Below are 27885 nucleotides of genomic sequence, written 5' to 3'. Positions count from 1 at the left end.
CGGGGCGCCCAAGGGTGAGCTGAGGCAGCAGAGAAAAAACACCTGGCGGGCGAAGCGAAGGGGCTGCGGGGATGGGGGAGAAACGAGTGCAAAACGCTTACGTGGGAGGAGAAAATAATAACGAAGATGCGGCTTTAAAGAGGGAACTGGCTGAGGCGGGCAGGCAGGAGCCCAGCGCGGCTGACGGGGCCGTGAGGGGCCGGGCGCTAACGGCCGGGCGGGGCGCGCGCCCCCTCACCTCAGGGCCGGCGGGGGGCGGAGCCGTTGGGCGCGGCGGCGCGGGGCCGGGGCCGGGGCCTGGGGGGGGCGGGACACACCTCCGCGCGCGCGCGCCGCCGTTGGCCGGGCGGCCCGGGGGTGTGCGGGCGGGGGCGGGGCCCGGCGGCGCGCGCGGCGCTGGAGCGGCTTAAGAGGAGCGCGGCGGCGGCGGGCGTCGGGCGGTGGCTGCGCGGCTCCTGCGGCTCCTGCGCCATGGCCCTGCGCGGCGGCTTCGCCAGGCTCCTCCGCGGCCAGGCGGCCCCCGCCCGGCTGCAGCGGCCCCGGCAGGCGCACTCGGTGGCGCTGGTGGGAGCCCCGTTCTCCCGGGGGCAGGTGGGCGCCGGGGCGGGCGGTGGAGGGATGGGGCGGCTGTGTAACGGCCGGGTAACGGCTGTGTAACGGCTGTGTAACGGCTCGCCTTCTCTTTGTCTCGCAGAAACGGCGCGGAGTGGACCACGGCCCCGCTACTGTCCGCGCCGCGGGGCTGCTGGAGCGGCTGGCCGGGCTCGGTGAGGCGCCGGGGGGCCGGAGGGGGAAGTGGGGCCGGGAGGGGGCCGGGGGGGCCGGCCTGAGCCTGGCGCCGTGCTCGCTGCTCGCGGCGGGTCTGTGCCTCTGTCTGTCCCTGTTCCCCAGCTCCTTCCTGAGGCAGCGGCGTGCTGCCGGGTGAGGGGATGCGGAACTTTCTGGAGAAACCTCCAGGCTCGCTTTTCCTTTGTAAGGCTGCACGGGTGGGAAGGTGGTGGTCTGCATCAGCGCCAGGAGCAGTGGGTAAGGAAAGCTGTGCCTTTATTCAGGCTCCATCTCCTCCCATCCATTGTGTCTGCAAGCTGATGGATACGGTATCGCAGTTTTTAGAAATGTTACACCAGAGAAACTTGACCAAATTCTGCCCCAGGGAATCCTTAATTTAGAAAGCATCGCTGGAAGCTGTGTGGTGATGGACTGCAGAGCTGGACCAGCAACAGAAAGAACTTACCCGCTGTGCGTGTGGTTAGCGCTAATACAATCTAGATGCATGAAGAAAAAGGATAATTGCTTAATAACCCTCCGGCAAACTTAATCTGAATTATAAGACCTTTAAAATGGAGGCTATTGTTCTGTGCAGCCCTGTGGGCTTCCTGTGCATATTTCATGATTCACCAGCTGGAAAACCCCAATTTGTGATCAAATGAGTAGACGAGCCTTTCCTCTTTTGTGTTGCGCAAAGTTGAGATGTGTGTCTCAGCATCCACGCATATCCGTGGCAGCATTTGAATTCACAGTGAGTGTGATCTGTAACACCACCAAAAATAGAGGGTGTCTGAAGAACCTCTTATATGCTGGGATAAAGGCAGGTCTAGGTGTTACTGAGTCTAAAGGTAGCAAAAACTGACAAGTTACCAGGTTTGAAAGGATACGTAATTTGAGGTAAAAAGATACACAGTAGTGTTTTTGGCAATTGATGATATAATTCTGTACTGGAAGGCTCAATGTTTCCTTTGAAATAGTTCAGATATTATACTTTAAATTTTACAAGAATCCTTATTTAAAAAGAAGTCATTTGCATAACACAAACTCGTTCCAATAGATATTTGAAGAAGATGAGAAGAAAGCAGGCTATGAGCCCTTTATGGGTTTTAGTAACAAAAAAAATGCAAGGATAGAAATGAATCAAGTTAAACTCAAATCAGGGGAAGGTGGTGAATACTTCCACTGTTTAGTTGCTTATGGACTGTTTATTACTTAATAAAGTAGTGAACGTGGAAATATTCTATTGTTCTTCCCTTAAGATTTTTTTGAAGACTGAGATTTCTTCCTTCTGCGTTTTCAGTTTCATGTTGCTGGCATATTCTTCCACTGGGATAGGTTTTTTTTTTCGGTTGGTGTTGATGTTTATACTGCTGCCTGAATTCCCTGCAGCTCTCATCGGAGCAGGTTCAGATAGCACACAAACTGTAACAAATCCTGCTGGGAGGGCCCATCCTGAAGCAATTGCAGTCACCAGCATACACAGCTGTCTATATTGCAAAGGCAGTCTGCTTGAGGGTTGGGTGGTTGGATGGAGGAGGAAGCTACCGGGTAGCCTTTTGTATTGTGCACATCTGTTGTTCATGGAAACTTAATAAATTACTGTTTTTTGTGAGGCTGGCAGGATAGCTTTGCCTGTAGTAATGTGATAATGCTGCTGGTTGGCCTCCTGGGGTACACTGAACTGGCTGTAAAACTTTAGCTGCTTTTTTCTTTGTCTCTGTTTTTTCTAACACAATGCTTTCTCTTATACATTGAAGAAGGCAATAGAACAATGGTGGTTTTATTATTATTATTACCTTGAGTCTTGTAGTTGCCTGTTCTGTTAGAAGAATTGTTTTCATGGGTCCTTGTTGCTTGTTTTCTGGGAGCAGGTAGGTAATACTGCAGCAGACCAGATTTCTCCTTAAAAAGAAATGTCTGCCTAAGATATAGGGCTTCTATTCTTCTATATGCGTTGGTTAGTTCTGAAGCTTTTGTGTCCCCAGAATGTGCTCCCCACCCTGCCATTTCCCCCTCCAGCAGGGATGTTGGAGATTGCTATAGATGTGATTGCGGTGTTTGTCTGTGTCATTATGAGCTTGGAGCTGGGCATGAGGCCAGCGATGGGGAGATGCTTTCCAGCAGAGAAGCAAAGGTGGATTCAGGGCAGTCAGAACAACTATTGATGGGGAAAAGGAGGCAGTGTTCCTATAATGAAATCTGCATGTAGTGACTCTTAAATAAAATTGCACTCAGTTAGTTCAAGTGGAAGAGATTTGAGTAGAATCTGCTTGAAACTGCAAGGTTCAACTTGCTCATTTTTCCATCTGTATGTTCAATTTGACCTGTGTAAAATGCTTTTATGGCTGCTTTAGAACTGCAGCATTCAGGTAGTAAGATGCATGCACCATTTGTTTGTTTTAGCCTTATGCTTCAGTACGCTGAATATCAAGGCGCCACATGGCTTTTTGTATGCCTGTATAGCTGATTTAATAACTTCATTTGACAGTGCTAGAAGTATGTCAGAGAGTGAGAACACCATTATCTTTTGTTCATCCTTTTAGCACTGTATTGCATGGGATGGTGGGGGAAATCTGATCCTCTCACTCTATCCTAATACCTGCTCTCTTACAGTTCTGTTGCAGTCTCCTGAGCTGCTGCTCTACTTTCTACTTCCTGGGAGATCCCTCCCTTGAAAGAGGCTGTAGCTGTAGTCACATGGTGTGATATCTTTTTTGGCCACCTAGGATAATGACTGCTGCTGAACAGCTTGTTTATGCTTAGGCTGAAATACAAGGAGGGAGCTGAGAAGCAGATGGCATCACTAGCCTGTATCAGACTGTCAGAGATGAGCCTGAGCCACTAGCTTGTCGTCCATCCCCTCGTTAGAAGCAGAGCAAACAATGCTACATGGTGGTAGTAGCTTGAGGTGTACTCAGAGCTAATGTAGCAGGAATCCAACTCCCAAGCCAAAAACAGTGGGTGTGCAAGTCTGTAGCAAGCATAATTTAAAGGATAACTGACTAAGCCTGCAAGGCTTCTTAATCATTCTGGTGATGTCTGTCTTTTGGCTTTGCTCCTTTTCCGAAGGGAAACTAAAATATTAACACCTTAAAGGACTCTTCAATATTGCCAAAGAAGTAAATATGTTGTATGAAAATAGAAATTCATAACTCCGTGGTGTGGAGGAGGACAGGGTGCACAGTTCTGAGCTTGACCTAAGGTACAGAAGATTTAAAGTATGAAGTCACTTTTGTGAATTCTTTCTTAAGAGTGTTTTTTTTTTGGTTTTTTTTTTTTTTTTTGGACCTCTCAAGCCTACTGTAGATTAAGCAGAGAATCTGATCCACCTTAAATTTGGAGTGTTGCCCAGTCCCTCCCTTCCTTGGAGGAGAAAAGGACCACTCAGATTTTAATAAGCACTAAGTAGCTGTTGTGTTAATCACTACAGCTCTTGAGGTGACTTAGAGCATCTTTGCTGTTGATACCATGGAAACAACTCCAGTACAAAGCATCTTCCCAAGTCTTCATTCATGTATGTTGACTGTTGATTTGTTTTCGGTTTGTTTATCTATTTAGAGCTGCACGTGACTGGGTTGCTGAGTTTAGTCAGACTTGGGTTTTTACTACCCTAGAATGGATTAAAAGAGTTTGGAATTGAGTTGCTTGCTTGATGAGTTGGTAGACTGCGGAGGCATGTGGCCTACAGACAGAAGTAGATTAGGCTTGTCCAAGGGAATAACCATCATGTTACTGTTCTTTTGTTTCACAGGAACAAAGCTCTTCAGTAATAGGATGCAGGAGGTCAGTGTAGTGAAACTTAAGGAGTAACCTTTGAAAGAGGAAAGGGGCTGCTAATCCCCACGTGACTGGAGATACTCTCCTGCCTTGCCTAGAACCATGGGATCCTGCTGACATCTACTCCTTTAAAAAGCAATTTAACTCTTCTGTCTCACCAACAAATGATGTTATGGCTAGTTTCTGCCTTGATTATAAATCATGAAGCAGCTTCTACATATCTCCTTTTTTCACCCTAGATCTTCTCAGGTGAAAACTTCAAGAGGAAGATAAATAGTCTTTTAATTGTGCACCAAGGTATGGATAGTAAGTACTAGTACTGGGGTTCAGTAGAGACAGACTGGTAGGAGCTGTAGCTGCTTTAAGAAAGTAATTTTCATCAGCTCATCCAGTAAATATGACTAAGGTATTGAAGAGTTGCTTGTATACTTTAGGACTTCAATATCCTCTTGCTGTTTTGCAACAGATCATATCTGCTAGCTGGCCCTGAGCACAGAAAGCTAAGCTGGAAGTAGCGGAATGTGTTCTGACACCAGTTATGGCTTATCGTTTTAAATGATGGACACTTTGATATCTGCATGATTACCATTAGTCTTTTAAGTTACTGGAGAAACATCAGCAATGAAAGTAGATGGAGCTTAAGCGTTCCTTGCGATAGGTCAGCAATCCTGTTCCCTTCCCCATACCGATGAAATACACAATCTACTACTTTTTCTTCACTCTGGAAAGCCCTTGGGCAGCCTTCGATTTCCCACCTCCATTTGGCTGATGCGTATTACAGATTGTACGTTATCCATAAAGTAGGCTTCAAAAGAAACTTAGTGAACTTAAAATTCAAGCACCTTGTGTGCTTTAATTTTTCATCATACTAGTTAATTTTTAGGGGTGTTTAAATTAAAGCTAAACTGATGCAGATCAGGAAGCTTGAATCAATTATTTCTTCTTTAGTCTTGCAGTAAACAGAGATGATCAAAGAATAGAGTTCCTCAAGGTTTTTGTATTTGTAGTTCTATGGGGGATGCCCTGCATCCTTGTATTACAAAATCAGTTTTAATGCATGGCTTAGTGTATTATGAGTAAAGAAATTCAGCACTCACCTGCACTTATTCTAATCTACGATCTGTTATATACATATATATATACTTACTATGAATGGTGTTGAAGGAGAGGAGTTATTGGGGAGGGACAAAAAGAGATAATTGGAAAAGCTAGATAACGAATTGTTTTTTGATCTGCTTTACAGTGCATGGAATCTTTTTATTGCTTTCATATTCACTTAGCTCTGTCTCTTTGTGGACTCGCAAGAACAAGGCACCTATGATAGGTATGTGCTTGTGTGGGTATGATACAGAGGATTACTTTCAGATGGAAGTCTTACATTTCAGTTATAAAAACTATCTAGTGAAAAACAGTATGAAGCACCAACATCAAATGCAAAATTTGAAATCTGTCATTATAGTATAAAGAAATGAGCTGGTCTGATACTAGTTTCTGGTAGCAGCTGAAAGAGAGGGAGACATCTTCAATAAGCTCTAGTATGTTCTGTTCTTCTGCCCTTGTGTTATCTTAAGGGGTTAACTAATAAACCAACTATTTGCTTTTGCAACAGTCTAAAGCATGAGGAGCTTCTGGTGGAGGAAAGCTGTTTTGGTATTATGACGTCCTACGTCTGTAAGCGCTTACGTGCTGTCAGGAACCGTTTCTGGGTTAAGCACATTGGAAGGGAAGTGGAACTGTGCTGGGCTTTGTCAATGGAGTGACAGAGCACAATAGCTGCAGCCTTGTCTCCTCTCTGATGCAAGCCGCAGTACAAATGTTTCCCAACACCTGATGCTGACGTTTTTGAAGACCTCTTCAGGTCAAGTGTACTGGTGTACTAGATTTCGTAAGTGATTAAGGTTATAAAGGTATCAAAGGGAATTGAGGTAGCTGCTTAATTTGGGGTTGGAAAAACACTTTTTGGCTAATTGTATACAAAGGACATCTTCAGACTACAGATTTGTGGTAGGAGTTGGAGTTGAGTTTTTGGTTTTTGTTGTTACTGTGTGAGCAGGAGCCTTTTAAACAGGTACTGATACTGAAACTTTGTCTAAAAGCAGACCTGTCTGAATGCTAAAAGGAGGGTGGAAATTCCTGAGACATGAACTTCCCTCAGTGAAATTTTGTAGCTGAAAACCACTGAACTATCAAATCATAGAATCACAATTTCCTGAGTTGGAAGGGACCCGTAAGGATCATTGAGTCCAATTCCTGGCACCACACAAAGTGTCTACATCTAATAGATTTCTTCCAGTAGATATATATTAAAGAGAATTAGACAGTGCATAATGAGCTTCATAGCAAAAGGGTTTATGATTAAACTAGGTTGCTAGAGCTTTGGTCCCTTTTAGTGGGAACCTTGCTAGCCTAGTTTCATTCATATAAAACAAAAGTATGCCCTTGCTTACATGTTTTTACATACCCACTTCCTCAGATGAATTTGGAGGGTTAAAACTGTCTTAAAATAGGTTTCAGAATGCACTGACCATAATGAAACAGTCATTTGTTTGCTGTTGTGCAATGCTTTGCCTGTGTCTCAGAGAAAGGGTTACGAAGTAAAGTCCATGTGAGTCACTGAGCGTATACTGAAAAGGATGGTAACAGCTTATAGTCCTCCTTATTCACAGGAAGTAAAATGTCTATAAACATTGTTCATAATACTGCTTCCTGAAAAGCCCTTCTGTGCTAAGGCTGTAATCTGAGAAAACAGCTCTGTTGCATAAGCAGGAGTGATGCTTTCATGTGAGTGGTTTTATATAATACATAGCACAAAGTGAGATGTGCTGACAGCAGTGTTTCTAAACCCTGCTGGACTACTTATATTTCCTCTTCTGGGTTTCCAAATTAAATTATGCCATTAATTTATCCCCCCCCCCCCCCAGTCCACAAACATCCAATGTAAACAGGCAGTACCAAGAGATCACTTCTACGTAATGCTTTTGTTTCAGCTCCTGTTTGCTGCCTAGGGGACTCACTATAACTGTATTACAGTAGCATGCCATTGGGCAATGTCAGCTCAGCAGCCAGCCTGGATGTTGCAAGCTGAATTCCCTTCTGTCAAATTCCTGCTTATGGCTCTGGTGCAGCATCCTAGTAGGAAGAGGATGGGGAGGCTTTCCCTGCTGCTACCCAGATGTTTTTCAGTTGAATACTCCCAGACTTCAGTCATCGGCTTTTACAGAAGAATTTTTTTCTCTAAATCTATGCTGCGAAATGACTTGCTATAGTAACTACTACCTGCTGTGAATGCTGAATAAAAGACCTGTATTGTGCTTAAGATGATAGGAAATGAACATGGCCGTTGCCAGATACTGCTTAGCAAGCTATCTTATGACCCAGTTTTAGGCATCATTAGGTTGAGCCCTAGTGCTCCAGTGCTATGTTGCTAGCTTATTTGAAAAGGCATGCAGGAGACTTCACTTTCCGAAGTATGTTTTTACTTTGTATTTCTAATTTTCCCCCCCTTCTCCAATTACAAGTTAGGTGCCTAATTTTGAAAAAAGCTCATTTTTCTTTACCAGTTAAAGTTCTGGTTCTGGTCATGCAGGCTGTATGACCATTTCCTAATCTGTCTTGCTCAAAAAAAGTAGAGCTACGAAGGATCTTTTGTACAAAATATTTCAAGCTCATGTTCATTTTTGGCTGAAGTGTGTAGCCAAAAAGCTCTGCTGATTGACAATCTGACACGAAGGCAATGAGCCACTAAGGATTGTACTCTTCTGCTGCAGGAAAGAGATGTTTGTTTTCACACAATCATTCATACCAGCAGGACTGTGTGCTAGTATGCACACTTATGCAATTATACTGTGCTCACATTCAGACAGACACCTTCATCTCCCTGATACGTCTTTCAAGCTCCTATAACAGCAAAAGTTGAATTGAGCCACTTTTTCCCTTGCTTGAAAAAGTGATCACCATTTTAAAATGGGTAGTGAGCCAGTGTGCTGATAAAGCTGAGTTGTATGGATTTGATTAAACATTTTCTGCAGTGTTGGTAATTCACTCATTAATTGAACAAATTACACCAAAATGAAAACTTTCTGTTAGAGCTTTGGAGTGCAGTAAAAGTCTTTTAATCATATTTAATTTAATAGTCTTTAGTTACTAGCAAAATATCTGCGGTGTTAGTTTTTAAGTACTGAATGGTACTGCTTCATTTAAAAAGAAAGCCTCAATCCAAAAATCTTAGTTAGAAAGTATTTCTGCTTGAAGTTACTTTTTTTTAAAAAAAAACAAAAAACAAAAAAAAAAAAACAGCTAACTTGAGGGTGCTTTTTACTGTAAAATTAGTAAAATGGGTGGGTAGCAAGGGTGGAGGAACTGAGGTTTTTATAACATTTCCCTGATTTCTGTAAAAAAAAAAAAAAAAGTGCTAAGGTAGAGGCTGGTACACAGGAGGTAACATCTATGAAGCTGTTATTGATGGTTGGGGGGTGGAGTGTTAGAGCTTGGGCAATTGGTGTTCTGTTCTCTCTTATTAACTAACACTTTTTTGTGCGGCTTTGACAGATAATACAATTATGTCCGAAACAAAAACACCTGCTGGCAAGTCTGCACAGCTGGTGGGGAAAAGAAATTGGTTTCACTCTATGTAACCTGATTATGTCACAGATGCAATGAATTTGCTGGTCACAGCCCAACTTTCTCCTGTGTTTGTTTTCAAACAAAAAAATAAAAGTTTCACACAGCAGAACAAGTATCTCTGATCACTGAAGTAGGTACCATACTGTTTCTGACCAAACCTGACCAGCTGCGTTGAAGTGTGCATGCTGTTTTTAATAAATGTAAGGAAGCTAGCTTTGTTGTTTGCTCACATCTTTCTCCCGTTCTGAGAACCTGGATCACCTATTTTAAAAGGTGCACATATATTCTTCCTGTTAATTTCCTATGCTGGTCTAAGAAGCTGTTTAAGATACTAATAGCTATACACATAGAATAACTCCAACTACCAAAGGAAGTAAGGGGTGGTAAATTATGGAACTCTTTCATTAATAGCCAAATAACAGCAAGATACAGTAGACTGCACTGTACTACAGCATGTCTATCCATCTAGTAACTTCTGTTGGGCAGTGAAACTCAATCAAGAAAGGCTTAGTTTTTAAACCTCGTTAAATCAAAAGTATGTACATGCAGATCATGTGGCAAGTAATTCAGGTCTTTAAGCATTAGACCATCAAAGACACCTCAAAGAGAACTGAAGAAAGGACTTTAGTAGCCCTGGCAATTTGACATGGATTCTTTTACTTTGTTCAGTAAGCACTAAGCACATGCCAATTTTAATTTCTTTCTGTTCAATCCTAAAAAGTACATGTTCACATACTTCTAATCACCTCAGGATGCATGGCTTGCTTATGTACTGCTCTGTCATTCATTAAACTTTCCACTAGGGTTGTTCAATCATAGCTTTCAAAACTCTAGGCATATTAAAAAAAAAAAACATGATCTAAGAGACTGTATGCTCCTTAAAAATATGCTCTTAACATCTTCTGTATGTGTATGTATATATACTACATATAGTAGAAAGAGAAGATATTCAAGTTTTAGGATCCAGTTAGGGCTTACTTCTGAGATTGTCTGTCTGTATCTTAATGAGATAACCAAGGGAGAGCTCCCCAGGGAGTCACCCAGGGAAGCCTGAGCTATTCTCTGCAAGTACATAAACACAGTGGGCCTAAATAAGAGGGAAACACAAAGCTGAGAAAAGAAGCTGCTACAAGGTTTATGAACTCCACATGAACAACAATAAACTTTTGAAGATGGCATCTATTGTTTTTAATAGACATTCTGCTTTTTATAAAAAACAGAGGCATCTTCCTATAGGATGTGTAGGAGTACTGTTTGTCCAAAATGTGGACAAGTTCCCAGAATCCTTGACCCTAAAATTGTGTGGCCATCTCTAATATATATATATATAGATAGATAGATATTCATCCCATTTGTTTCTTAAAATCACCATGGGGTTCATATGGCTTACATGTTTTGTGTTGTGTTTTGTTTTTTTTTTTAATTCAGGGACTGAACCAGGTTATTCTGCCTTACAAATAGTGTTGGGAAGAGTAAAGAAGGAAAAATAAAAAAATCTTGAGCACAAGTGATGCTCCTTTAAACATGCATCTTATCTGACGTGTTTGTTCTGCTTTGAGGATACCCTGAAGAGTCTTAAAGTGCTATGAAAGATGGTGTGGTTGGCTCTTTGTTTTACACTGATCTAGAGACAGAACTTCGTGGTATAGTTCCCTTTTGTTCTCTTTCACGCTTTAATGGGTAAAAATACTGTGATGTGCTGTATGTCCTGTAAGAAAACAAGCCTTATGTGGTAGTTCTTTTCTCTGTTACATGGTATAACGTGCTGTCAATGAACACAGCTGCTTGGTTGCAGATTTATTCCCCACAGATGTCAGCGGTTATTAGATGAAAGGACTGTGGAAAACTTTAACTTATACAGCATCTTCTAAAGCTCTTGATACCTACTGACTAATGCAGTGCCTTGGAGTCTTATTCCCCAAACTTGTCTTCTAAGCATACTCGGGTACTTTCATCAGACTTTTAATACTGAAATGAGCAACAGCATGCATGGGCCACAGAAGTAGTCTTGAGGGAAGAAACACACAAAAAAAGGAAAAAAGTAAAAAGAGATCTTTGAGATATGTATGATGAATGGCAAAGTCACTAAGATTAGATAGCACACTGAAATCTGAATAACATGAGCTCAGAATTCCAGAGCTGTTGTCCTGCGGGCTATTTAGGTACTGCTCGAGGGTGGGAAAAAAATTCTGTTGTATGCCTGGGATGTCTTTTGAGAACCATGCAGTGGTATGTCATGGTCCAGCTTATTGCTTTAAGTATCTGTAGATAATGAGCTTTCTTGTAGACTAGCTGATGCTGCATTCATTTAATCCTTTGTCAAGTACCTGTGCTCAGCTTCCCTGTTCTCTCTTAGCAAATGTATGTCCACATATGTCCTTGCCATAGAAAATACGCTTGCCTATTTCCCAGTAGCCTAAGTCTCACAAGTGACTCAACCGTTTTCCTTTGTTCTGCTCAGTCCAAAATCCTTTCAAATGATGATAAACTCATGTTTTTGTCAATGCTACTTTAATCTTATTTCCACCAGGGAAACTCACAGAGCCTTTTTCATAGATATTAAGGTAATGGTTTAATGGAAATGAGGCAGAGATCACACAGTCCCTAGTGGGATATTTTTCCATGCTGATTTGCTTGCCTTAATTTTTCAAAGCTCCTTGGTAGGCATTGAATGGCTAAAGGCAAAATGTCAAGCTGTAGCCTGGATGCTTTGAACTGTGAACAGACTGTAGTGATTGAGGAACAAATTAGGGAGGCATGACTGGTATTACTTTTGGTGTAGCTGTAAATACCTTTTACAGTTCTCATCAGTGCCTGCAGCAAATAGGCCTATCTGAAACTGAGGCTCTGGCCTGTCAGATCTGAAAGACTGTTATGAAAGCACATGGTGTTGGGCAGCAGAACTTCAAAGGGTAAGCTCCAAGATGTGCATGGAAGAGTTAAGATGCAGCCAATTAAACTCTTTCTCTGTTGGGTGGGAGAGGGGAAATGCACCCAAAAATGGTCCCTTGTTTCCTAATCTCTGAAGGAACTTGTTTTCAGAGTAAGTGGATAGAAATTCCTATTAGGAAAGGCTAAAGACCCAGAATGTTGTCATGTTTCAAGAGCCATTTAAGTTGTAATTTGCAATGACAGGATCTCAAAAGGGGGTTGGGATCTAAGTCCCAGAATTAAAACGTCTTCCAGAACATCTTGCACTGAGAAAATGGTCAGGTTCTCTTACAAAACTAGTTGCTCGGGAGTTCTTTACGAAAAGTTCCTTTATTGTTAACTTGATGCTCTTGTGCCTGGATTTTCATGGGATTCAAAAATGGAGAATACCAGTTAGGACTCAGCTATATTTGTTGAAATGTAGTCCTAGGTCCTTAGTCTTTCAGCAACTAAGCTCATGTAAGGTTGTGTACAGCTTGGCTAATTAGGAAGACAGTAATACAAACTACACTTTTTTGTGCTAAAATTACAAATAATTAAATTAAAACATTTTTAGGTGACTTTATATGATTGGCCTATATCATTGCAAAATTAAAGTGACAATATTATCTTAAGATTTCTAATTTGTAAAGTTGTGAGATGTTTGTTTGCAAGGGTATGCAAATATTCAAATGAATCATTTCCCTTCCTGTTCCCTTCAAACTTGCCTGACTGATTTTTGAGGGGACATTATTTTGAATGTTTCTTTGGGCACTTGTTTAGTAACTTCACTTCCTCCTTTTGCTGTTGTGCTTCCAGGATGCCAAGTGTATGACTTTGGAGATCTGAATTTCACTCAAGTTCCCAACGATGAACTGTACAACAACCTGATCTCGTACCCACGGTCAGTGGGGTTAGCCAGCCAGGTGCTGGCTGATGCTGTAAGCAGAGCGGTAGCTGCTGGACACAGCTGTGTCACTATAGGAGGAGATCACAGGTGAGCTCACGAACTAGGAGCAATTAGTGGTGTGTGCTGCAGGTTGAGGCTTGAAGGGGAATGTAAGAATTTAAATAAGAAAATAGGAGGACAGCGAGAATAACTTGGGGGTCATTTCCTGGCAGTACCGTAGAAGCATTTTGATGTTACTGCTGGGGCTTTTAGTGTGGGACAGAAAAGTCAGTTATAAAAACCTGGCCTTCTAAAGACAGCTTAATTCCAGACTGTTCAGCAATCTGCAAACATACAAATTAAATTTTTTTCTTTGGGAAAGTTTGTGTGATCAGGTCCTTCTAGAAATTGTTGCAGGTTTGTTTGTTTGTTTTCTGAATGCTGAGTGATACGTCTGTTCTGCACCCTCTGCTCTCAGGATGTCAACTCTTTGGATTGATTTGTAATGCCCACACATAGACCACTTTTCCACAGCTGCTATATGTCAGACTGTCTTTTTCTTCTTTTTCACTAACTTTTGGTGTGAGAATTGGTTGAAGAAGGTAGGGCATCTAAGAATGAATTGAGTTTTGAAGGTGATACGGCAAAATGGGTGAACAGCAGAATTGATGAGTTAGCATATTAGATTTTTCTGAGTTTGGTGCTAGAACATTGGAAGTTTAGAGCATGGGAAGGGTGACGATGGAAAGAGAGAAAATGGCTCTTTCTAATCTTTCATTACAAATACTGTCCTGTGGAGTTACTTGGGAGTGGGCATGTCATGCAGTTTGTATGGGACACACCCTTTGCTCATCATCAGGAGTGTCTGATGTGTTGAAACATGACTGTTACTGTCTGAAGTTGCAGAGACTTCCCGTTTCTCCTTCAGAACAAGGACAATGTTTTGCACAGTTGACTAAAGACCTTCCTACTTCACTTGCAGCTTGGCACTTGGTTCTGTCAGTGGCCATGCACGGCAGTGCCCACACCTCGGCGTGATCTGGGTGGATGCGCATGCTGATATCAACACCCCTCTTACAACTCAGTCTGGAAACCTCCATGGACAACCTCTTTCGTTTCTCTTGAGAGAGCTTCAAGATAAAGTAAGTGTCTTACTTGTACAGTTAGCCTACATTGAAATCCTCTGAGCATTTTACTTTTTCTGGCATGAGGTGCTTTCTTAAGTGTTGCAAATGCAGGCCTTTTTTATCTGAGTACAAGCAATAGTATGTATTGTTTGTGTGTATATATGTGCATATTTGTGTGCAAATGCACGTAAATATATGTACATATGCCTAGACTTAGAACCAAGAATGAGAAAAAGCTTTTATTTGGGTTAGCACTCCTGTGAGTTGTACAGAAAGCAAGGGCTGACCCAAGTCCACGTGGCAGCTGACCATGGTGCCAGTCTGCATAATGACTTGAGTTGGTGCCGAGGCTGTGCAACAGCAGCACCAGGAGGAAAAAAGGGAACCTCCCCCCAGCTGAGCCTGTGAGAGCTGCGCTGAGCTCACCTCTGGTGACAGCTGGCTCCTGCGTACCTTGCATGCCTCTTCTGCTTAGTTTGGCTCTTGCATGTTTTGACAACCTTGGGGCCTGACATGGGCTGTTCCTGCATGATTCCTGGCTGCTCTAGGGTTAGTGCTACTGGCAAATCAGGACAGCTAGACCAGGTTACAAGTGTTTCTAAAGATAGTCTTTGTCTTTGAAAGAGGTAAAGTTGTCAAAGAGCCATTTACCGAGGCATATGGAATGTGTGTGGCTGTGTTTTGCTGCTGTCAAGATGCTAAAAGCAGTAGGTTGGCACAAGGCCTTTATGTCCTTTTGGACTTATCTGAAGACTGTATCTCCCTCTGGGGCCCCCAGCACAAGAAGGACATGGGCCTATTTGAGTGGACCAGAGGAGGGCCCCAAGGATAATCAGAGGACTGGAGCACTTCCAGTGAAGAAAGGCTGAGGGAATTGGGGTTGTTCAGCCTGGGTAAGAGAAGGTTCTGGGGAGACCATATAGCAGCCTTCCCGTACCTAAAGGAGGCCTACAGGAAAGATGGGGAAGGAACTCTTTATCAGTGTAGCGGCAGGACAAGGGGTAATGTTTTCACACTAAAAAAGGGCAATGAGGCACTGAAGCAGGTAGCCCAGAGAAGCTGTGGATGCCCCATCCCTGGAGCTGTTCAAGGCCAGGTTGGATGGGGCTTGGAGCAACCTGGTCTGGTGAGGGGTGTCCTTGCCCATGGTAGGGGGGTTGGAACTGGGTGGTCTTTACGGTCCCTTCCAACCCAAACCACTGGGTGATTCTAGAAATACCTGTGGCATCTATGGAGACACTTATAGGGGTAGCCTATGCATTTGCCAATAGCTGGGGCCTTTGCAGAAGGAACTTTGATAGCAACAACAATCTGCATCTGCTGAAGTTTAGGCTGAAGAGTGGAAAGAGGATTAGCAATTGCACATAGAGAATGGACACTAACTGGGTTTGCAGACTCTTGATTTTATTCTGGAACTCTGCTCTGCCAGCTGTCTTGTTTTTTTTCCTGATAAATCTTGTTGGTGCTGTGTTGATGGAAGAATGCTTCTTCCAAATAAGATCAAGAGTGTTGAATGCTTTTATGGCTATTGAATAGATAATTGCATTAGTACCTGTCTGGCACAGAAAGACTGCTGTGTCTGGTAAAGCTCTTCTGCTATTCTCATCCAAATTCATTTGAATGAATTCTATCTACAAGTGAACAGTGTCATCTGGTGCTTTTAAACATTTCCCTCTTTCTAATAATTCTTGTATGGTTTCTGCAAATGTGCTAGAATTCCCAAAGTAATGCAAAATGAATGGGGCTTCTTGAAATATCCCCAGGACATGAGAAGGCTAATGTAGAAGCCTGCTGAATTTCTTGTTAATTTCCCATAAGTTAAAGGGGGTGACTTTTATTTGGCAGTTGTGCCCACTTCTGTAGGAAAGTTAGAGCAAAAGAAAATAATATCAGGTTTGAAGCTCACCTAAGGTAAACATTGTATGTCTTAGAACAAAGCCAGAGTAACAAATACATATATGTATAAATATTTATGTATATATATTTTATAATGAGTGCTTATTTAGTCCCAATATAAATAAATATAGCCTCAGGTGTGTTATGACTTTAAAAATAAATTCAAATATTGTCACTAGTCTATATTTAGTAATTAAGAAGCATATGAGGGAGGGAAACAAAGTCTTATTGTTGTATTGGCTCTATACATTTATTGTTAAGTGCATGATTTAAGTGATACAGCTGGGTATCTAGCGTCTTGTAATTTCCCAATATATGCACTGATGCTAAATAGCTATTGCCGGTGGATTTGGGCTTTTCATTCCCTCTCTTCAGCCTAGAAAATGCAAAATTAAAAACTTCATCCATTAACATTCAGCTCAGGTAAAATGGTATGACATAGTCAGGGATGGATTAAATCAGGAAACCAAACTCTTGAGTGCTGAACTCTTCTCTGTAGAGGCAGAGAAAGGATGCTATAAATAAAGTTTTGAGGGAAGTATTAAATACAGGTTTGTTATATATGTCATTAAACTAATCTGATAAAAAACTTTGCTTGCAGGTACCACAGCTTCCTGGTTTTTCCTGGCTAAAGCCCTGCCTTTCTGCATCAGATATTGTGTACATTGGTTTGAGAGATGTGGATCCTGCTGAATAGTAAGCTGATTTAAAGGATTTTTGTAAACTCTGAAATCATGGGCTTCTATCCATATTTGGCTGTTCACAAGGGTTGTTGCTAGGTTTAAGTTTAAGCCAGTAATGATTTATTTTTTTTCAATTCTATTCTAACAGCTATATTTTGAAAAACTATGACATCCACTATTTCTCCATGAGGGATATTGATCGCCTTGGGATTCAGAAAGTTATGGAAAGAACATTTGAACAACTGATGCGCAGGTAACAAACTATGGGTCTGACGTACTTAAAGTACTCTGTCATCTGCTCACTGAGTATCTACTTTCCGGAAAGTTATGTAGGTGAAGGTCACTGTTGATGTAAGGCAGCCTAACAGAACTGTGAAAGTGTCCAGTAAATAGTAAAGTCTTAGCACTTAATTTAGTCCTTGACTTCCACACATCTCAAAATCAAGCATTTCAGAGTGTTTGGCAAACATACAACCATACAACTGTGTTGACTGGTAGAACCTGCTGTATATTATTTGTCCTATTTCTTGAGGAATCCTGTGTTTTGCTGCAGTTTAAAAGGGTTGAATCCACTCTGGGCCTAGAGTATCCCTTTAAAATATTTATATTAATTATATAAATATAATAATATATTTATTACACATAGCTATATATACATGTATATATGAACTGACAGTACCTGAATTCAGCTGTCAGTACATGAGGTAAAAGCATTTTATGGCTTCTTCTTCTTCAGACTATGCTCATGTATCTTGTCCTGATGATAGTTGCTATTTGTAGTTCAACTAGCGAAGATCACTTAAACTACACCTTTACTTGAGTTCAATACTGAAGTCTTTGCTCACCTTGTTTGATTTTGCTGAACAAGGTCAGGGAGCAAATCATGCTAGAAGGCATAGGGACACAGGGAGAGGATCAAAGCTAACCTTCTGAACTGCATGCTTTTGTATCCAAAGGTGTGCTCACGTTTTCTAGCTGCAGCTGTGCCAAGTAGAAAAACCTGCTAAGCCAGATAACCATGTGCAGTAATTTGGAAGTACACAGCCCACTACTTTAATAGCTCATCTGAGTGACAAGCATTGTCCTAGTAAGCTCTCATAGACTGCCAGATTCCTGTAGTAAAGCCACGCACCTTTGGGGTTTGAGATCATCCTTCGCTTTCTCTATCAACTAGGCTTATGTGGCAGAGTTTGGAGCCTTCAACCACCCATCTATGGAAACCCTCAAGCTTTGTTGCTTTCTCCATCTTAGACGCCATGCAAATCCATGTTTCAGCCTTTTAACCTTTCTGAACAAGAGGAGGGAAGGCTGGATTCTATCATATTTTTCTATGTTCTTGCAGCCAAATCAAGTCAGAGCAGATTCTCAGTGAAAACTGAAAGACAAACTTCTTTTCTTCCCAATGCACATTAGAGAAAGTTCTGAGCTAAAAGATGTTTCAGAAAATCCAAAGAATAAAAGTATATATATTTCCCAAATATATATGACATGGTGTAGGACTTATGGGAGGGACCTTTAACATCATGCAACGTGATGCTACTTTGCTGATCAGACTGGACAGTAAAAAATACAAGTTTTTAACATTGCTTTTCTTGTCTTATTGTCTCCAGGAGACAGAGACCTATTCACCTGAGTTTTGACATCGATGCTTTTGATCCCTCACTGGCTCCAGCAACTGGGACTCCTGTTCTAGGCGGATTAACTTACAGAGAAGGCATGTACATCGCAGAGGAAATACACAACACAGGTAAGAGGTGACTGATATTTTTGCACTAAAACAGGACAAGGACAAACCACATACAGCCCATACTAGATGTGTTTTTCATGTATAATTAGCTACTAAGATGAATGTATCCATAACTCAGATGCCTAGGAAGTAAATTCAACCTTTACTAAGAGAAAAACAAATCTTACCATTAGGCAATACCCCAGGAGATGGAAGCAGCTTAAATCAACTTCAGTTTTACCAAAAGTAAATAAAGTGCATATGCTTATAGACAACTAATGCCACAAATGGCTTGGTCACTTTGTAAAATACTGTCCCCCCTATTCCTATCCACATTAGGACCGATGCAAAAGCCGAGCACCTGGGGAAAAGGATGCAAATGATTTTGAACAGTTCAGAATTCCTACTGTAGGATTTAAGGCTAGAAAATCAACTTTTAACCAATTATACACTGCAGTTGACATAATATGAAGATCCTTCTCCTTCTGCCATGAAGGTTTCATTTAATTTGTTTTAACAATGAATACTTTACACTAAAAGATGGTACAGGGAAAAAGAAAAGAAAACAGACTTCAACAGAATCATGACTGGGATGGCAAAATTACTATGTAAGATTATTTTACATCCCCTAACTTTTGGATTAAGAGAAAGCAGAATTAAAAAAGAGAGTGCACCTCAGAAACATAGGTGGAACATCAAAGTTGGTTTTCCTGAATGCTAAAAGCAGGGATGAGTGAGGTAGTGATGATGTAAGAAAACTAAAGATAAACCACAAACTTGCATCTAAGAACAACAACTTTTTCCCTCACTTGAGCCCATTTTACTTGTGCGTGGGTACAATTGGTCACAAGTTTCAGACTTGCTACACAGAGTGAAAGGCTACAAAAGAAACCCTATTACAGATTTAACCCTTTTTCACAATAATAAAGCTACAAATAATTTTCACAGGAATGCTTTCAGCTGTAGACATGGTGGAAGTCAATCCCCTGCTTGGAGCTTCTCAAGAGGAAGTGAATGCAACTGCTAGCCTTGCAGTCGACGTGATAGCAACGTGCTTTGGACAGACGAGAGAAGGGGCACACACTGCTTTTGATGAACTCCCAACACCTAGTTCTCCAGATGAATCTGACAGTGAAGAGCAAGTGCGGATTTAGGAACCCAAAGTGCTGGGTATGTTGGACATTAAATAGCTCTACTGAGGCACTTGAGGGGGTAGTTTAACACTTGGCAAATACTGTTAACTTCTCAATTTTTAAATAAACTAGCTTTTCCACTTGATCAGTGGCTACTGTATTACATTCCAAGATTTATTCATTTAGTTAAGTATATACATATTGAGACAATAAAATATTTATTACCTTCTTATAATCTCACCGGTAGTTCAAGGCTGTCTCTGCATTTTCCTTTACTTCCATTCACTGTCTTTCAACTGTCAGTACAGTTTCAGTTGAACATGCTTGTCCCGTGAGACAGTTCAGTCCTCAGACAGTTAAAGGAAAGACATCCCATCCCATTCCTCAGCAGTGGAACAACTCATCTCAGTCATGAAGATTCATCTGCTGCGAAAGAACTTGTAGTAGACCACTCCTCCTAGGATGGCTAGTTCCAAGATGATGATGATTGACAGCAACAACTTATTAGTGGCTACCCTAGAGTTAAAATAGGAAAAAAAAAATCCAAGGTGGTTCTTTTTCTTGATTATGAAAGCAGATTCTTACCTTCCGTAAGTATAATCCCTGTTTCTGCTACATCAAAAAGTACTATTTTGAATAGCAGTTAAAAAGCAAGAAGAGGCAAACTCACTGGTTTCCTACTCAAGTTTAAATATTATATTCCACGAACTGATTTATAAGAATAATTAAACCACATAATTAAGAAACTGTAAATGCATTTTAGCCATCAAAAATAGCATAGAATCAAGTTCAGAGTTTCTGATATGACAGTCTAGCTATGCTAGGGCATTAGTGTGGGCTAAACGGATTTGTCTGTGTCATCAGGCAGCTATAGCACTTAATGCCACAACTTCTTCCAACCTGAATAACTGAATTTCACTAAAAGTTACCAACAGCAATTCACTCTAACTTGCTTCTGTCAAAATCCCTCCCCTTTGCTACACTTTATCATGCATGATGGTTATGTGTGATTACCCATGCTCTTAAATGAGCAGCACAGATTCAGTAGTGTTCACTCACCTACACTGCACTCCGTTACTGGAATAATTACCGGAGAGGAGAAAACACTAATTAGATCTTCACAAGGACACATGTTCCATTTATGCATTTCCCAAAACCTCCCTGCCGTTCCGCTGACACTGTGGGTCATTCGGTTGTTGGTTTTTTTGGCTGTAAACTGGCAAGCAACACCACTACCTGCTGAGTACTGCGCAGTTCTACGTCAGTCATGCTACTCTACTCACCTCCTGGACATGGAACGCAGAATCTTACGACTCTTGCTCAAGTTTTCACTTGTATTCACCAACTAAGAAGAAACAAAAGTTATTTGCCAGTTAAACAAGTTTACAACGACTGAAGATTCACATGCAAGAAGCTGGTGTTTAATGTAATTAATACTGGGTTCAAAGCTAACCACATATTCTCAAAATTCAGAGACAACATTGTTCTCCAAGCACAATACAGGTTGAAGAGTTGTGTCCTTAATAAAGCAGAAATAAAGACTTTCAGGTATACATTTATTTAGATACATGCAAAATTTATATGCAATTTAGGATCACTTCCTACTCCTCTACTTAATATAAAATTATTGGAAAGTTGGTGGTATTAGCTCATTTTATTACATTTAATTTCATTATTTGAGTTGTCAATATTGTCTTCTGTGCATTTCTAGACCTGTTTGAAATGCCATTATTCTAGCAAAGAAAAACGTTGCACTGACAGGTCTGCGTGACCCAATGCACCTGAGCACTGAACTGTTAATAGATAACCCATTTCAGCTTTATGATGCTCAGAAATGAATTGTTGCCTTAGCTAGCCAACAAATCTTGCAAGGTTAGTGTTAGCTGCTTCTATTTAATTTAATTAAAGGAACTTACTAATTATCTCCCAAATCTAAACCTTTAATATTAATCTTTATATGGTGGGCAATTCTCTAAATTTTTTTTAGATCAGTAATTTTTTTAAGTAATGCTAAATTTTTCAAGCAGCAGTATATAGGTCTAATCACCTGGTCTTGTACAGACAAAGTAACAGACATGCTTTGGGCCCATAAACAGTAATTATTTTGCTTTTAGGAGCACAGCACAGCAATGTGGCAGCCCAAAATGTCAGCTAACTGGACTACCACATCTGGGGGGTCTCCACGTGTAATTCCTGGCACACAATTCCCACTAAGCATCTAACATCAGGTTTTTACAGCACAACACCCACGGTTTCTCCACTTACTCTGCTCTTGGTGCGTTCCAGTTGCTCTCGCTGCTCCCCAAGTTCTTCAATTATATCAGTGCCAATCTGATCTGTCTCAGCTGCAATTCGGTGCGAGCGCTCAATGCTCTGACTGGCTCGGTTCAGACTGTCTGTTCCCTGGAGAAGCAGCACCCTCTGTGACTGCAGATTAGTCTGAAAAACAATATACACTTAAATATTAAACACAAAGAGAGGTATTAGGCTTCTGACATGTTAAAAAATTACAAGCCATTTGTACTGGGCTTCTTTTGTTAACTGATGAAGCCCAGTTGATTTTGAAAGGGTTCTCACATGTTTGTAAGGTCATGGTCAAATCTAGTAAAACCTTGAAAAAGGAGAATACACAGCTAAAGAGTTAAGACCCTTAGTTACAAAAAAAAAAACCTGTCTATGCAATAATTCAGTTTTCTATCAAATAACATCTACACTAAAATAGTGTCTGCTTTCCAGATGCTAACTTTTCATTCGTATCTCAATTGTCTTATTTGTGACTTTGCAGTTGGTTGCTAGGGAGATTAAGAGTTTACACAGCCAAAAGGATTACAGACAAACAGCACTAACAGATGGACTGCTAAGTAGAAAAGCTACTCTTTTCATGCCACTTGCCTCAGCTACAGAGTAAGAAATGTTTGTTGACCTTGGGGTCAAAAGGTAGCTCAAAGAGTATTTTCTTAAGCCTCAGAAAGTCTAACATCCTGCTCTCACATTTTAGAAGAATCAACCAAGAGGAATCTAATGCAAAAAAATACCTGCTTCTGTAGAATAAGACATTAAGGAAAAAGCCTCCTTTAAACCTTCCTTAACTAAGGCAGACAGACAAAAACCAACCAACCAAAAAACACTTCCATGAACTCTCTATACAGATTACATTAATCTTTGAAGACTGTAAGCAAATTCAGTCTCACTAGCTCAGACAAATCTAAGCAGATATGGTAAACTGGTGTATTTCTTGCACTGTAGCAGCATATCAGCACTGTACAAAGTAGAAGACGACTTCTTATGTTATTTGGAAATTATTTAAACTGAAATTGCTTAAAAGGGAACTCTGTGGAAGAACCCCTACAGTATATGGGACTTGCATATATTTTTGGAGACAAAAACAAGATCAGTTAAGTCAGTAGCATCACTGTTGTATTTTCACTGCTGCAGGGGAATGATTAAATAAAGTATTTCAGTACACTTGAGTCTTTTTGTTTAAATGCATTGTGTAAGTCATTAGGCACAGGGTACCCAAGGAGTATCATTTTGATTACGTTAATATCTTTGTTTTAGAACAGAACAGCTCTCTTATGAGTTCTAGGTGTTCTTTCTCCTCCCTAAGATATTCATGTTATGCACAAAGAGATGCACAGGGAGTTATGCAAGAAATTAAAGTAGAATGCTGTAAGCAACATCTCTGGAATATTCATTTAAATAATCACACAAGTTTTCAATGCAATTTATATCTGATACTCACACTCTGTTCGTTTTCTGTGGAGAAGATTCCGTATTTCATATCCCCTTGACTTCCAGGTCCCAACCCCAAATCTGTGCTTCTAATCTCTCTCTGGAAGATGGAGAGGTCTCTTCTATACGCCCGGATTTTGCTCATCATTTGGTTGCGGAACGGCAGGGGAGCATACTTCAACTCTTCTTCCATTTCCCGTAGCTTTAAGGAAAGAAAATGTGTTTATTTTTTTAAAGCATCAAATTTATTCTTACCAACAGCTATACTCAAAACTTACCACCAGATGAAAGGATTCACATGCTTTTATGTGATTTGGGGGTTGGGGCTATTAATCCCAAGCCCCTCATCTACTATCAATGGCACCATTCTGCCTATTGCTGTTCAGCCCACATGGGTTTTCAGCTATATAGTGCCTCCAGAAAAAACTCATTGCCAAAGTTAAAGACTTGGTATTTTCTGAAATGTCACTCTGCAACTTCAAAATGTGCAGTTTTCACTTTCACATTGTTTAAACATCTATAGGATGGATAGCAGAGGCTGGAGGTAGGATTTGTACACCCTGAGATTTTGGATATGTGAATTTGCACATCAGCTTTCGGTGACAGTTGTTACAAATTCACAACACTTAAAGCTGTCCTCCTGTATGAGCCAGAATCTACACGGACACACCTCAATAAAATCCAGTAAATTAGAGGAATAAAGCATCTTTCTCAAAAGAATGTTCAGCTGTGACCCCAAAGCATCCTTACTTAGAGGAGTCTGCTACTTCCATTGGTACTCGCTTTACTTCCACTGCAAGGGAGGCTCATTTTCAGATCTAAGATGTGTTTCAAACTTTTTTTTTCCAAAAGGGCAGAAGGCATAACCTTCTGCACGTGGGTACTGACAATATATCAAGAACCATTTTGTACAGCAAATCACAGTACAGAATTGGTCCCTTTCTCAAGTGACCAATGCGAAAACAAATTTGTAACCTACAATAAACAATTCTCCTAGGAAAAGCCAGAGATTTCTGTTGCAACTACTGCGGTAAAACAAAACAAGAAAACAACCCTCATCAAGCTAAAAGGTATTCTACTGCTAACAACAAATAGCACATTAATGAGAAAAGAAAGCTTAATCTATTACGTTTTGCATAGAAGACAAGTCTTGTGTTTTGTTTGGTTGTTTTTCTGTGTGTGCTGTTCCATGCCACCTGCTGTCCAGGAGGCCCACACAACAGAGGTTTTAAATAGTCAGGGCCCCTGACATTTAGCCATCAGACTCACAGAAAGACCACATGGGTTAAGTCAACATGAAAAAAGACAGCAGAAGGAAAAACAAACAAACAAACCACACAGCAGATTCTCTACATGTCCTCCCTACAATCTCTAGCAATTCTAACTGTACCTCTGCCACTCTTTGTTCAACAAAGGGAAGGAGATAACCCAACTGAGCACTGAGAAGCAAAAATACGAACACTTGTCTGTATCTCTAGATATGCTATGTATACACACACACGCACACAGTCTTGACAAACACACATGTTAATCACATAAATCAATCAAACATAAAAAATATACAATATTCATCTGCCTGCATATGAACATAAAGAAGGTGAAATCTGCAAGTACTGTCCTTGTTAAGGTTAGCAGTGCTGTAACCCGTCAGGCCACAATTCTAGCCTTGCTTACCGTTTCATTTGCCTCACGCTGTTTCTCATCAAACTCTCGAACTAGCTTTTTCTTCTCTTCTGTGGAAGAAAAAGCAGCATGTCAGACAAACACTGGAGAAATGACAGCAGAACTCAATCTTACAGGCAACAAAGCTGCGCCAATGGCTGATTACAGAGGCACTGGGTCAAAAGTTACCTCAGACAGGAACAGCCTGTTCTTATCTTTTCAGAAGCTGGGGAAAGGGAGAGGAACAGAGAAGAAACCACCCTTCCACCAGCTGGTCACTAGCTTTGGAAGACAAAAGAAGTCACTTTTCAAACCCCACCTATTTTTCTGGCTGTTGACAAACATTTAATGTGAAAAGATAACAAAGAGAACAGGTCAGCAAACAGCTCATCATTTCATATTTTCACGCATATTCAGCAAGACAACACTCTGCAGTACCCTGGCACTAAAGACGCCATCAAGATATCGGTTCAGGTTCCCAGCCTAGTGCCCAAATGATTCTCTCTTCTGGAATGACATCAGGCATTTGATTCTGCCAACAAAACTAGACATTTCAGGTGTTCAAAACAGTCCTTTGCTAGGGTCCTACTGTCCAGTGCTGTGGAGAGGCTTTCACCATTGTTGTTTTATATTTAAATCAAACTCTTAAGACGTTTATTTTGTACATGTTAACAAACTATCATATCTAATATCCAAGCTCAATAAATGCCGAATTCTCGAACTCTCCATGTCTCAACAGAACAAAAACCTACATTTCATAAGCTTTTGCAGAAACACTGAAGACCACCACCAGGACACTCCTGTACAGTACAGCAGAATTAAGCCAAGTTCTGTCAGAAGTCTGATAAATCCGCAGTAACCTAATTCATTTCTCTCAGAAGAGACTGATTCAGTCTTAAACAAAATTTTGAGTAGCAGAAAATACAGACAGTGACCTTGGTAAAACTTCTCTAATTTGACAAAACTGTATAGACACCATTATGAAGTCACTGCTGCAGCCAAAACCTGCCGTTGATAACACCTTTTGTAAATACGGCCCTCTGCAAAAGGAGCAGTTTTTAAACCACTCAGCTCTCAACAGAGCAATAGGAGAAAATTTTGAAGTGATCAAAGCATTTTAACACAGCTTGACTCATGGACCTGACCTCCCCAGGCCGTGGGCTCTCCCTTTCAGCTCCAATTAAGCCCAGGGCTTGAACTGCAGTGGACTTGAGAGGGAGTTGAAAACCTTCGCCTAACCAGCAGCTCTGCTCTCAGGTAGCACCCAGCAGAGTTATTACAGACCAAGCTACATTATAAACGCCAGTATATCCCATGCTGGCTGCTATCAGAGCAGTTTCACACCACAGTTGACCCAGGAGGAAATGCTGACTTGGGAGGTTCCTGAACAGTCTCTCCTCAACTTCTGCTCTGGTTTTCTGCCACATACAGTTGTGCTGATGCAACTGCCTGTGTGGCTGGGTTGGAAGTGAAAACACGGACACAAATGGCACAAAAACAACTTCCAAAAGCCAATATTTTGTTTCGCACAGGTCATTTCACTAATCTGGTTTATGTGGTCCCTCTTAAAACAAGTGCGATTTCAAACTGGTTGAAACCTGGAGCAGTACTGGAAGAGCAGGACTTTACCCTCCGGGTGCCCCCGGTCGGACTAATAAGACACTGCACTTGAGCAACAGCAACGCTAGCCACTTCCTCATCAGCGCTGACATGATTTACCTCCAATCCACCAGAAACAGGTTTGGGAATCTGTCGTCTTGCTTATACGTAGCGAAATAACGTTTCCAAGCTCCTAGTCCCTCACAGACAGCCCAGGAACAACACATTCTGTCCTCCCTGGAGTGGGAAGCTGCCAATCACCTCAATACCTTTTATCAGCTCGTGAATTTTTCAGGATCAGACAGCTTGCGAAATAAAGACTCGCACACAGTATGTCAAGAAGCAGACCAAGCACATTACGAAAGCTGAGTGCCTTCACCAGATAGGCCAATTCCTGGCTTATCTTAAACTCCCTTACAAGTACCTTATGAGAGTATTACTGGGATTTTTTCAGCACCAAACTGTAAGAGTAAGCCCAGCACGTTATCATTTCATAGCATGACTAAACATCAGTTTGCAATCGCTTGTTGAAAAGCCTACAAGCACTGAAAAAACGCTGCCTGTAAGCAATCTGTGTGAGCCCACAGCTCAGCTCAGCTCAGCTCCAGGGAGCCCTGACCGAGCTTCACTGTAGCAGCACACCGACCGGCCGGGCTCCTTTGCACAAGGAAATCAGGATTCCCGACAGGAATCCCTTTCCGAAGGGATTTCCTGCCCTTTTAAGCCCTCCCCAGGCGCAGCAGCGCTCCCTGATCCCGCAGTGCCTCCCAGGGCAGCGTGTGTGTGCCCATTCCTCACTCCTTCCCAGATTTTCCACTTCCCCTTTTTTTTTTTTCTCCTGCCAGGCAGCAGGGCAGAAGCTGCAGCTCAGGGCGTTAAAGCCGGGCACCTTTCCCCGAAAGCCCTTCACCACATTTTGCGGAAGTTCCGCCCGCGCTCGGGGCCTGCCCTTTGCAGCCCCGGTTCCTGGAACTGACGGGAGCGCGGCACAGGCCGCGACCCCAGCCCAGCCCCCGGGCTCTCCCCCTGCCCCCCGCCCCTGCCCCTTCCCGGCTGCGGCGCCGTGAGGCGAGGCCGGGCCGCTCGGGGCCGTAGCCCCAGCCCGTGCCCGGCCGCCCCCCGCGGCAGCACCCACCGGCGGCTCCGTGCCGCAGTCGCTGCGCGGCGCCGCCGAGGTCCGCGTGCAGCCCGCGGAAGATGTCGTGCAGCCGCTCCAGGTGCTCGGAGGACGCGGCCCCGCGGCTCGCCATGGCGGGCGGCCCCCTCCCGCCCCTGCAGCCCGCCCGCCATCGGCCGCCGCGGGGGCCTCGGAGCGACCGCGAGGCTGCCCGCTAAGGCGCCTGAGCGCCGCGCCGCGGTT

General features: G+C 42.0%; 2 protein-coding genes across 4 annotated transcripts; one reads left to right on the top strand and one right to left on the bottom strand.

Moving 5' to 3' along the window:
- Positions 1–433: 433 nt before the first annotated feature.
- ARG2 (arginase 2) lies at positions 434–19677 on the top strand. Its single transcript, XM_084519451.1, has 8 exons — positions 434–591; positions 695–767; positions 12898–13075; positions 13950–14109; positions 16592–16686; positions 16822–16926; positions 18284–18420; positions 19348–19677. Exons 1-8 carry the CDS (start codon positions 472–474, stop codon positions 19551–19553), a joined length of 1074 nt encoding a protein of 357 aa, XP_084375577.1. The 5' UTR covers positions 434–471; the 3' UTR covers positions 19554–19677.
- On the bottom strand, positions 8829–27846 carry VTI1B (vesicle transport through interaction with t-SNAREs 1B). 3 transcript variants are annotated; one of them, XR_014693162.1, is made up of 7 exons: positions 27661–27846; positions 24939–24997; positions 23275–23466; positions 21798–21971; positions 20816–20877; positions 19758–20048; positions 8829–8933 (listed from the first exon to the last, which is right to left on the bottom strand). XR_014693162.1 is itself a non-coding variant. In XM_084519452.1 (6 exons), the coding sequence occupies exons 1-6, from the start codon at positions 27773–27775 to the stop codon at positions 19952–19954; spliced, it is 699 nt and encodes a 232-aa protein (XP_084375578.1). In that variant the 5' UTR covers positions 27776–27846; the 3' UTR covers positions 19678–19951. The 3 variants fall into 3 exon arrangements, 1 of the variants encoding a protein (XP_084375578.1); XR_014693163.1 differs by lacking the exon at positions 8829–8933 and adding an exon at positions 18422–19524; XM_084519452.1 differs by lacking the exon at positions 8829–8933 and having other exon boundaries at positions 19678–20048.
- Positions 27847–27885: the final 39 nt, after the last annotated feature.

This window comes from Aythya ferina, assembly GCF_964211825.1.
Source record: "Aythya ferina genome assembly, chromosome: 5".
Lineage (NCBI taxonomy): Eukaryota > Metazoa > Chordata > Aves > Anseriformes > Anatidae > Aythya > Aythya ferina.
The sequence above is the reverse complement of the archived record's forward strand: the minus strand, read 5'-3'. Positions and strand labels throughout refer to the sequence as shown.

Coding starts and splice junctions, on each gene's coding strand:
- ARG2 (XM_084519451.1), top strand. CDS start 472: ATGGCCCTGCGCGGCGGCTTCGCCAGGCTCCTCCGCGGCCAGGCGGCC. Junction 768..12,897: donor GGAGCGGCTGGCCGGGCTCG/GTGAGGCGCCGG, acceptor TTGTGCTTCCAG/GATGCCAAGTGTATGACTTT. Junction 14,110..16,591: donor TGAGAGAGCTTCAAGATAAA/GTAAGTGTCTTA, acceptor CTTTGCTTGCAG/GTACCACAGCTTCCTGGTTT.
- VTI1B (XM_084519452.1), bottom strand. CDS start 27,775: ATGGCGAGCCGCGGGGCCGCGTCCTCCGAGCACCTGGAGCGGCTGCAC. Junction 23,467..24,938: donor AGCGTGAGGCAAATGAAACG/GTAAGCAAGGCT, acceptor CTTTCCTTAAAG/CTACGGGAAATGGAAGAAGA. Junction 20,878..21,797: donor TGGAACGCACCAAGAGCAGA/GTAAGTGGAGAA, acceptor GTTTCTTCTTAG/TTGGTGAATACAAGTGAAAA.